This window comes from Periplaneta americana, chromosome 2 (assembly GCF_040183065.1).
Source record: "Periplaneta americana isolate PAMFEO1 chromosome 2, P.americana_PAMFEO1_priV1, whole genome shotgun sequence".
Taxonomy (NCBI): Eukaryota; Metazoa; Arthropoda; class Insecta; order Blattodea; family Blattidae; genus Periplaneta; species Periplaneta americana.
Window position 1 is genome coordinate 187,859,613 of NC_091118.1, and position 12,576 is coordinate 187,872,188.

The window sequence follows — 12,576 nt, forward strand, 5'->3', positions numbered from 1 at the left end:
GGTATAGCGCTGGCCTTCTATGCCCAAGGTTGCGGGTTCGATCCCGGGCCAGGTCGATAGCATTTAAGTGTGCTTAAATGCGACAGGCTCATGTCAGTAGATTTACTGGCGTGTAAAAGAACTCCTGCGGGACAAAATTCCGGCACATCCGGCGACGCTGATATAACCTCTGCAGTTGCGAGCGTCATTAAATAAAACATAACATAACATAACATATGGTTTACATAGTGAAAGTGTGAATGGAATAATTATATATATATGAAATTTCGGAAAAATAATGATGAAAAAACTAAATTGATGTTAGACTTATAAATTATCACAGCTAAAGCATCACTCCGCTTCAGGAGCAAAACTTGATGCTAAAAATACGACACCAACAAAACTTGGGAGCAGTACAAATGAGTTGTTGATAGCACTGCTTAGAATTATGACTTTAGACAAGCAGAGATATGAAAACAACCGAGACAAATTAGAAACTTTCAATATTGTGAATGAAATTCTGGATTAGATCCTGCAGAAAAATTGGAAACGTCATGTAATCAGAATGCCACTTGGTAGAATTCCATGATAGGCATTGGAATTAACTTATAAACAAAATCTGTCAAATAGTTTAGAGAAATCGCTGTACACAGACAAAAGAAAATATGTTAAAAAAAACACACACACGTAAAGGATCAGTATATCTGTAAAACTCTTGAACTACATGTTCTGCAACACCACAATACAGTGTTTTCTCTTTATACTGTGTTTTGATAAAGTAAAAGCAGAATTAAATTAAGTATTATCAGCTCAGAGATAGCAAACTGGACTCGTGATGTGAAGCTCTACTCAGGCATGGGTTCAAATCCATTTGGGCTGAATATCTGATTGAATTGTTGTTTTTCTACTTTTCTTCGTTTTCCCAAACTGTAAGGTAAATGTCAGGTGATCTCATGGAGAATCCTTGGTCTCATCTCACCAAAATACCACCTTGATATCACTGATTTGAACAGTCGGTCAGATAGGGTTGTTGTATGACTGGCAGATTAATTATCTCATGCCTCCATGTTAATTATACAATATATTATTTACTACAAAATTAAAAAGACATTTATTTAAGTTATGGCTATTATTGTGTTAAGCATGGCAGATCAGGCCACATTAAAAATTTATGACAGTTTTTTTATACAATTTACAGCACATTTTATATTACACTGTGGGCAAATGCAGGGGCCTGGAGATAAGGAACCACTTGGCAAACTTTAGGATTGATCGCGATCGATTGGCAATTCCCAAAGAAGGGCAGATTCCAATGGAGAGTTTGGGCTTCAGCAATTTGGAAAAATTAGCTAATAAAAATTGGAGGGAAGATTTAGAGGGAAGGGAGTAGGTCAGCAACGCTAAACAACCTTATGTTGAAGGTTCTCAAGCTATCTTGACATCACTATCCAGTTTAAATTGTGCCAAATCGAAGTTGGAATTTGTGGAGGACAGATATTTTCTAGAAGTACCTCTTTTCCTTTTCATCCATATTTCCTCCACATTCATTGTCATCTAATCACCAATGCAAAAAAACATTGGAAAGATTGGAATCGAACCCAGATGGAAGGAGCCAAAATTACCACACTTTGCATGTATAGCACATGATGATCTGTTCATATTGCAAGTTGAAAGCGATTTGAAAGTTATACATTTATTAAGAGAATGATTAATAACTTAGTTCACATTCTACTTGCATTTTCACACACTAGTTTCAAGTTTTTGTAAGCTAGCAATGACATGGCTGCCCTCTGTATATCCACGAGACCATTTGGGATTTACAGTACTGCACACTGCTATTAACAGAATAATTGAAAAGCATTATTCATTGCTTACATAACCAACTAGCCGCACTTCTATAACTAACATAATGACTCATATTTACAGAAGAAAGAAAGATCACAGCTAGAAAGTTATGCCGAAGAGAGTGACCTCCTCATCACCTTGGTAATGAATGTTACTCTGGTGGATGTTGTGTTTGTGTCTGCCTGCTTCTCAGTCTGTTGTTTGAGCATGTTACTGTAGCACAAATACTAACACAGTGGTCTGTTGTGAAGTAACCGGCATTGGGTGTGTTGTCCACTAAGTTAGTGCTCTTGTAGGAATTGTATTTGTTGGTTAAGTTGAAAATGTTAGGAATGTTGTGGTTCTTTTGTTTCAATAATTGCTCATGGTTTATTTTTTAGCTAATATATGTCTTATCAGTGTTTAGACCAGGCCTGCACAAGGTTTGCGCTCTCCGAGCCGGCTCACAGCTCATGAGCGGAATGCAGATATTAGCTGCACTCTGTGTAAGGGTGGGTGGGGTGATCTCGTACAAAATATACACAAAAGGAAGTACTATTACGAGTGTTTATGAAATTAATTCCCGTTCATTGTTTGCAAAACTATCTTGGACTATTATTAATTAATAAAGAATACAGAAATAATAGAAATTCTGTAGCTACTTAAATGTACAATATCATTTTGTTATATTTTTATTTATCATTACATGAAAACGAGGTTTTATGCTGTTGGCAGCTGAAAGGAACAGTAGCCTACTGATCGTAATGAAACATCAGTTACAGATGTTCGATGTCTGCCTTTATTAAAGTTTATTATAGAAAACAATTGCTCACAAATATAACTGTTGAGCCAAACATAGCAATAATTTTCACAGCCAGCCTGTGTAGTCGTGGTTACTATTGCTAATGTTAGGCTTGTAAAACTCAACCAGGCTGGTAGTATTACTCAAATGATCTTTAGCCCTTAGGTCACTTTGAAGATCAATAAGTTCGAGCTGTAAATCGTTAAATGTTATGTTCCGTCTTTTAGATTCCTCCATACTGTACTGTAGCAGTAGGTAAGCAACGTGAAACAGTTACTGAGAATAGGCCTACACACTGCATTCCACTAGATAGCTGAGTGGTCGTTTCCCTCTCTTCTACCTATAGCAAGTCTATGTCATTCTGACGTATCTTTCTCTCCGTTTCGGCGAGCGGAAAACACAGCTCTCCTGCTCCGAAGGAGCGCGCGTGCTCATTGAGCTCTGTTTGTGCAGGTATGGTTTAGACAGACGGAGATTATTACAAGAGACGTACCAAAAGGTGTGACAATATTAATATCACAATGAAAGAATAAGATACAGAGGAACATACTTTCAGTGAGACAAACTTATCTTTCTTCACTTCTCCACGAAATCACCATCCCAGAAGTATGAAAATGCCCTTGTTGTAGAACTCCATTCCAGCATCTCAATGGCAAATAATATGCCACCTATTAGAAATCTCTGTTGATTGGGAAATAGTGATTTCGCATCTGTTTCTGTACCGTATAGAAAACTGTAAAGATAGTAATCTGAGGACTCCAGATTTGAACTGTATGGCATAATTCCTATCTATTTTTCTCATATCTCTCTATGCATAGAAATACAGTGTGACATCTGGTCATTTGTCAGTGCAGTGATACGAGGTAGAATGTAAGGGTATCGAACCCTCCTATCTTAACCTATGTTAAATTAATGGTTTTTAATGCACATTTTTTCAGAAACTATTTGGAGTACAGTAATGGAATTGTTACATCTTATTCCGAGAAATTTCAGCATTAATGTAACAATGGTTTCTAGAAAAATATACCGGTAATTTAATCACCAAGTTATAAATTTTTAACATGTAGGCCCTACTTAATTATAGTGGACTTGATTTTTAGTGGCAATCGAGTTGTGATTGCAGAATTGCATCATGAGAGAGCATTTTATTATTTAGGCTGTAATAATGGATGAAACTATATTACTTAGTTCTTATGTGTAGAACTTCATTAAATAGAATTAAGCATGGAATGTTCAAGTGGCTTGGTATGGTCAAGAACACTTCTTGTGTTACTTTGAACTTTGAGCAGAAATTAAATTAAAACAAAATAATTTTTCTATTCAAGATTTTTCAGAAGAAAACTTTGGAGTTATGAGAAAATTTCAAAACTGTTGATTTGTGATAGCAGGAAAAAATATGTTTAATCGGGGCTTCATTGGAATCACTGCTATAAAAAATTAACTTAAAGTTTATACGAGGGGGATCCAGGAAATAACGACCATTTTGTTGTAATAATTAAAAAAATATATATTTATTTGAAAAAACAAACTCTGTTACATAACTGAAGCTTCCTTTACTTCTCTACATAATCACCACCTACATTTAAACATTTGTCGTATCTGTTCACTAGCTTTAGGATTCCCGTGTTATACTCCTCTGCCACCAGTTCATTAAGCCAGGTGTTCACTGTCTTCATCACTTCCAAAACACGTACCACCCAGAAAGTCTTTCAGCTTAGTGAAAAGGTGAAAATCGCTAGGAGCAAGGTCTGGACTATAGAGCGGATGATCAAAGATTTCCCAACCGAATTGATCCAGCAATTCTCGAGTTGAAGCAGCAGTGTGCGGGCGGGCATTGTCGTGAAGAAGCACAACTCCTCCCGAAAGCATTCCTCGCCTCTTGTTTTGGATGGCTCGCCTTAGTTTTCGTAAAGTCTCACAATAACGATTTGCATTGATCGTAGTGCCTTTTGGCATGAAATCCAGCAAAAGAACACCTTTGCGATCCCAAAACACAGTAGCCATGACTTTTTGTGTTGGGAGAGTCTGTTTGAATTTTCTCGGTTTCTTGGGTGATGAGGGATGATGCCACTGACGTGATTGGCGCTTGGTCTCTGGGGTGTTGTGAGACACCCAGGTCTCATCACCAGTCACAATTTGAACAAGTAAGGCGTCTCCATCTGTGTGATATCGCATCAAGAATGTCAATGCTGAGGCCATTCTCTGAGTTTTGTGTTGGTCACTCAGTTGCCATGGAACCCATCGTGCACAGATTTTGTGGTAGCCAAGATGTTGCGACACAATTTCACCAAGCAAAGAACGAGAAATGTCAGGAAAGGCAATATGCAATTCGTCGAGTGATGTGCGCCTGTCTTGCAAGATTCTGTCATTCACTTTAGTCTTCAGGTCTTCTGTGATGAGTGATGGGCGTCCGGGTCGAGTTTCATCGTGGACATTTCGCACCATTTTCTCACATTTCTTTCATTCATTACAGTATCACCATACGCTTCTTTCAATTGCCGGTAAATTTCTGTAGGTTTCAAATGTCGGGCATTCAAAAATCGAATCACACTCCTCACCTCACAGTCGGCGGGATTATCAATCACGTCGTTCATTTTGAAGTAACACAAAATGCACAATGGCGACTTGTTGCAACCAGTACTCACAACATTATGAGAACACATGTTAAGGAAGCCAGTTGACCTTCAAACAAGGAAGGGGAGTCAGCTGCATGGCGGGTATGCGCGAACGGTCGTTATTTCCTGGATCCCCCTCGTAGCAATGATTAATGCGTAGTACAGTGCGTTTAGATGTTGGTGCCTAGTCTAGAACCCTTTCCACTGTACACTGCTCGTATTGTGATTAAGTGCCTTCTACACCAAGGGCACTTTTTAACTTCTAGACAGTTGACAAGCATCTCAATCACAATGTTCATTTCATGTTTCTTTTTAGTACCTATTTTCCTATAATCTTGGTACAAACATGCGCGTGTATTTTGGTATGTTCTTTGTAATTTATTAAGATTAATGTGTTTTATACTTAGAATAACAGTTTTGTTGCTGTGAGAAAATGTTTATGTATACGTAATCAGAAAAAGTCCCTCTGTTCATGCCGTTCAAAGGGCAGAAATACATTAGTATATTCACTTTTGGAATATTTTTATTTACATTATGATAAAGTGTGGTTCTCCGTGGTTAAGTCATTACTAGACCTCGGCTTGTTAGGCACTTAAAAACTAACTTTTAGGCACCTAAATATACAATTTAAGAGGGGGCAGGTACTGCCTATCTCGACAATGTTAAAATCACAGAGTTCAGGTACGCGTAGCTCTGAAACCATTGAACATAGAGATTTGAAATTGTTACATGTTATATTTATAACCTTTATCTGTGTATTAGAATAATTTCATTAAGTACATTCAATTCCTATAATTGATAAAAATTTTTTTATTGTGACCTAATTTTTTTTTTTTAATTTTAATCACATGTTATTTTTTTGAGACCACAATTTTAAAGATACAATAATACATTTTGTTTTAAAAAATAGAGGACTTTAAGATTGATAAGTGTTGTAAAAAGTGTTTTTCTATCTCAAGTAGTTTCTGAGCTATGCGTACCTGAATTCTGTGATTTTAACATTGTCGAGATAGGCAGTACCTGCTCCCCTTAAAGCAGCTAAAAATAGGCTACTATTTTATCCAGCTAAAATGTAATTTCTATCCACACAAACTACAGTAACTATAAAAATGCAATTAATTAGAGAGTATTAAGCATTACAGTATACAGTGACAAAAACAATAAACAAATATTGTGGTTAGAAACTTTATTTTTGTTAAGCCTTAAATTACGAATACCAGTATGTAATTTTTATGAATGCATCAGCCTCATTGCTCTAAAGCTGCTAATACATAAGTGCTCATATTACAATTAAATTAATTAATTTACGAATGAATTTACAATTAACACATTACTGGTATTCATAATTTGCATTGCATTACATAACATCGTTTTTCTCTAATTTTCTATAGTGAAACTTTGCTTTTTCTTAGACAGGATAATTTTATAAGTGAAAAAAATTCATCCCAATGATACCGAAGCAATGGATGCATATTTAAATCTAGCAATATTTGCCATACTGATTTCTTTAGGAAGAACTACATCCTCCCGATTCGTCACATTCCTACAATCTGCTCAAGTGCTCAACAAAGCCAGAAACCTTTCAGGAAATTATTCATTTCCAAAACCAAACTATTACAGAATATTTAAACCAAACCCACCCCATGACATTCAAAGCTTTCTCTTTCACTGCTACACGAAAATTAAGAAATATATACGTAACAAATAGAAATAGGCAATTTTAGGCTCTAAAACCTTAAAAATAGGTCTCAGTGGACAAAATAGGCAGTTTTAGGCACCAAAACCACTTTCAAACGATCAAATTTTATATAAGATGTGAAGATATTTAACTAGTTTTAATTTATCCCTACAGAAAAAAAAATAGGCATTTAATCTAAAATCCGAAGTCTGGTCATTACTATCCTAACAATTGAAAATAAGGTTTGCATGCTCGGGCAAAGGGCAGTAAATATTCTTAATTTGGCTTCCTTCAGAGTAGTAGTAAGTTGGGTTCTCATTTTGTAGATTTAAGGCAATGTAAAAGAACAATTTTCCCGAATTAACGATTTTCAGACAGTTTACTGGCCATTTCTTGTCCACCTCAAATTCAACTGTGTTTTTTTATTAGAGGTAATGCATCCTGTTTTTTACAGCAGGTGCTCTACCTACCTGAAAAATGAAACCTTGACACTGCCACACTATCAGCAGCAGTAGCATCCACAGAATTTTGTCAAAGAGGGGTTATTATTAAAATTGTTTACAATTTACATTATTGGTACTTTAAATGTTGTGTATTATTATTATTATTATTATTATTATTATTATTATTATTATTATTAAAAATACAGGCACTAGATTGTAGAACAAAACCACTTTTTTCGATATTTAGAATTTTGAAAATATATTACTGTTTATATTCATAAAAATATTGGAATCAATGATAATGCTAGCTTCATGCATCCAGGGCCCAGTGCTGAAATTTACCCAGCATTTGCTCTTAATGGATTGAGGAAAAGCCCCGGGAAAACCTCAATCAAGTAATTGTCTCAACCAGGATTTGAACCTGGGCCCAATCAGATATATTAACAGTTACTTGTTACCATAGTGCTTCTGTATAAAAAAACAAGCGAAATACCAGTATTGTATTCAAAATATATGCTCTTTCAGATGATAATAAAAAAAAGAACTATAGTGCCATTTAAAATGTTCTTGATGACGTCATCATAACTCGCACAACAATAGTAGTAAAATTGTTTGTTTTCATAAAAATATTTCTTTCCAAATACAAGGTTCGACATATGTGAGCTTTATGTCTAATATCTCCTCATTCAATTTTGATTGCAATTATGTGTTAGCTACTTTTAAAAAACTCTGTATATTAGAATATTAATTTGACCAAAACTTAACTTTTTCAAGAAATTCAATAAGTATTCTTCAATTAACTTTTTTCATTTCGCTATAAAATCTTTTAAAAACAGGTAGCACATTCATAAATAATAACAACTTCATTCAAAATAAGCCTTCGCTGACAGCTATTTCACTAATTTTCGTTTTCTTTATATTCTTTGATCACTTTGTAGCCTGTCAAAAAAAAACTACCAGTACAGAGAATAGTTTCTTAAAAAACAGACATGATTAGTGATGATAATGATGACAGTGACTGTGATGGTGACAATGACAATGATGTGTACTCCAATTAAATATTCTCAGACTTGTTCCATTCCATTGATAATATATTTTCATAATTTTATAATAATTATTATTGTATAGAAATAGAAGTAGAAAAGAGACTATTTTCCAATGATTTCTAAAATTTGTATAGCTGTTTCTGCTTGTTAAATCAGTTTAAATTTCCCTCAGTAAGGGCACACAATTCAATAATTTTCATTTGTGTCGTTTTCGTTACATTCCATTGTTCTCATCCATTAAAATATAAATAATGACGTTGTACAGCCTTTCTTTCCTAATAAGGTAAGAGATGAAGGAAGTTTCTATTCTGTCTCCTGCATGGCCCACAGTTTACTTAAAGTGGCTCTGAATACTGTATTGCCTTCTTAACTCTTCACCCTTCTCTTTTGTGTTTGATTTTGAGGTTACGTCATAACGTCTTAATGACAATAATTGAAGGTATAACATGTGCTAGTGCATGTAATTGATATCATAAGTGAAATTTCAAATATTCGTTATTTTATTCTGCTAATTTGTGTAGTTTTGTATTTTTATGTCAGCATTTTTAACAATGTACTATTAATCATTTTCCTATTACTTCAAGATTTTCCAGAAAGGATTTTAAAAGTGAATTACCGGTACTGATATTTATATTGCATTGATGCTTTACCAGTTGTTGAGATAATCTATACAGACACTTTTTTAGTTAGACTGAGGCCCATTTGACAGTAATATTTTGAGATTTTGATGTTTCAGAGTAGAAATAAAAACTAGTATTGTATGTCATGCTGCCTGAATCAGTTGAATTGTCAAAATGTAGCTACTGTTACATCCTGGAGAAATTCGTTTTGTTTTTAATTAGTTCAATCATTCATTCAGTGGCGACAACTTTTGGAAAATAAACGACTTGTATACATACACATACCTTATATCCAGAAGATCTGTGTGTGCACCATTGTTATCACGACATAACTGAATACGATGTTATATTAAAATATTACAGGGGCAACGTGACTTATGGCCCTACCTGTACAATATGTTGAGTATTAGCGACAAATTAGCACAGGGGCTAAAAAAATTACGTACATTTCAATATACGGTATTTGATTTGTTTTCATGGATTTTCCTGTTAAGTAAAGTGTCTTACCTATCGTATACAAATAACTGTTGACTAAATATATATATATATATATATATATATATATATATATGATTATTGTGTAAGTGTAATAATGACACAAGCATTTTTCATTATACAAAATTAAATAGAAATAAAATTTGTTAAAAATTGAATGGCTGTGAAAAAAATTACATTTCAAAGATTTTATTGGATATTCATGAATATGTTTTATTAGAAGTTACTTATTTACTTACTTTCAAGTGACTTTTAGAGAACCTGGAGGTTCATTGCCACCCTCGCATAAGCTCGCCATCGGTCCCTATCCTGTGCAAGATTAATCCAGTCTCTACCATCATATCCCACCTTCCTCAAATTCATTTCAATATTATCCTCCCATCTACGTCTCGGCCTCCCCAAAGGTCTTTATTCCTCAGGTCTCCCAATTAACACACTATACGCATTTCTGGATTCACCCATATATGCTACATGCCCTGCCCATCTCAAATGTCTGTATTTAATGTTCCTAAAGTGAAGAATATAATGCGTGTAGTTCTGTGTTAGAATATAATATTAATAAATATGCCGTAAAATAATATAATAATAATAATAATAATAATAATAATAATAATAATACACAAAATTTAAAATACCGATAATGTAAATTCTAAACAATTTCAATAATGACCCCCTTCCCTCCCTTGACAAAATTCTGCATACGCCACTGAATTACCAACATGATCTTGGAGACATTGTAGCAAAACTTTTACTGTAGAATTATATCGAAATTTTCTGTCATGCTCGTACTCTATACTGGTGACAGTCATAAAATGTTGAAGAAACTTTGAGTCCAGTCACTAAGTAACAATAGAGCCTCTGCTGATGATGACGGCACTTCATTTTATGGTTTAATCATCTCAAGGGCTGAAAAAAAGGTAATAGTTATTTATGCAACAAGTGGATAATCTTGATGATTATGATATGAGTGAATGTTGACACATGAGTGTCATAATAAGATTATCCATGAGTTGGATACAACACTTTATGGCATCTTAGCATTATAAATTGTAGGAATTAATTATGAAATAAATTCGGGATCCATAGCTAACAGTCTTCATACGTTCGTATTGATTAGTTGCGCCTGGCATTGACACTGAATAAAGAAAAATGGATGACTTTGCAGGTTATGTTACAAATGTTCCTAATGGGGATGTGTTTTTCTCTTTGTGTGTGTTGCCATGTTTTGCGTGCTTCTTTGTGTGTTCTCTGTACGTTTCCACCTACTGACAACCGAGCAGCCATATTTTTTCTGTCCTCTGCAGCAACCTCATCCAGCTGCAGTAGCGGCTACGGTGCCAGGGCGGGTACCATGAACCACAGAACTGTTTTATGTGATGGTACAAAAGTGATACAAGACTGGAAATAAATGATACGTTACCTTCTCTCCTGCATTTCATTTCTTGTTATGTCGCGTGTACAAGCTGTAAGCAAGATAGCAAGCATTCCGGTATTACATCATAGTGAATACGTCATTGCTTTTATTGGCACACGTGCTATAATAAGGCGATTATGCACGATTTTGGTTGTAGTAACAACCTGTTTGTAATGCTACGATGGCTTAAAATTATTTTATGCTCGACCATGCCGAAATGTAGTAATTATACACCTGGTAGCCGCCCTTTAATGCATGTCATTAAAGTACACCTATTCATTAAAGTTCAGGTTTTCGATTATTCTCGGATATGCAATCGAAAGACAACTAGCGAAACGTCATGGAGGCTGGAAATCCAATACTGTCGCAGAAGGTTATGTTCTGTTACTATAATAATTAGCGTTAATTGTATATAATATTCAAATAAATTCAATTTGTCATCTCGTTTTTCAATGTCTAATTCAGTTTCAAGGTTATATCAAGATTAATGTTTATCTTACTTTGTAGATTATATCAAGGTCGTCGACATTCGTTTCCCAGAAAAAATCAATACTTTTGCGTCTGCGCACATCTCACAACCCTTTAACTCTATTAAATATAGAATATAATCTAAATTTAACAGAAGAAATACTAAAATCAAAAGTAAACACTCAAATATTAAAACAATTGTCTTTAGAGACAATTAATATTAGGTACCCTCCACAAAACTGGCTTTATTTATACACTGACGGATCCTTGATCTCCAGAGAACAAGGTGCCAGTGCAGTTGTTACGTGCTGTCTCTTCTCACTTTATAGATCTCTTGGGTATGGAACAACAAGTTTTGATGGAGAAATCATTGCAATAAGTGAAAGTCTCAGGAATCTTCTATGCCACATCAGTAAATTTAGGAATGCAGACTCCAAAGCAGCTATTCTATCAATAGTCTCTAAACACACACCTTCATCTCAAACAGCAGAAGTAACTAAAATGCTCTCTCAATTAATATCACTTAATAAAAGAATTGTATTCCAATGGATACCATCCCATTGTGGAATCCTGGGAAACGAGAATGCGGATGCTTTAGCAAAGAAGGGTAGCACTGCTACTTACAAACCTGTTACTAAATCTACGTATTACTCTGTGAAAAGATTTATTAAATCTACATACTTAGACTTCAACAAACAAAATTTGATAACACAATCTCAAGGGAAAAAATGGAACTCTCTGCATCAAAATCCACAGTTAATTCCCGATTTACCACGAAAATCGTCTGTAGCTGCATTTAGATTGGCAACAGGCCATGATTGTTTGGCCAAACACCTGCATAGAATTGGAATATATCAGTCCCCTAACTGCCCATTGTGCAACTCAAACCAAGAAATGGATTCGGAACACCTCAAAATCTGTGCCTCAGTGGCTGGCCATGATAATATCTTTGAAAAATATTGGAGTGCAAGAGATCAAATGACTTTATTGTCAAACGCCTGGCATTAGAAAACAACAACAACAATTTATGAGGTAGGCTATTGCACTCACATAACAGTAACATGAATACTTATGAATAATTTCAAGATAGAAATATGGTCGAGCATAAAAAGCCTATAATGGTAATTAAGACACTCGTATGACAATTATGAAACGAGCACGGAAACTCGCTTGCGCTCGTTTCATAAACATC

At 34.8% G+C, this 12,576-nt stretch overlaps 1 protein-coding gene across 4 annotated transcripts in view; it reads left to right on the forward strand.

Moving 5' to 3' along the window:
* Nucleotides 1-12,576, forward strand: part of Asap (ArfGAP domain of ASAP) — a 293,797-nt gene that overhangs the window by 260,472 nt on the left and 20,749 nt on the right. The window contains exon 15 of one of the 4 annotated variants that reach the window (XM_069819155.1): nucleotides 10,783-10,872. The exons of the other annotated variants lie outside the window; for them this stretch is intronic. Within the exon in view, the coding sequence (XP_069675256.1) occupies nucleotides 10,783-10,857 (75 nt within the window). The 3' untranslated portion in view covers nucleotides 10,858-10,872. Of the gene's footprint in view, nucleotides 1-10,782; nucleotides 10,873-12,576 lie in introns of those variants that run through there. 4 annotated transcript variants of the gene reach the window in all.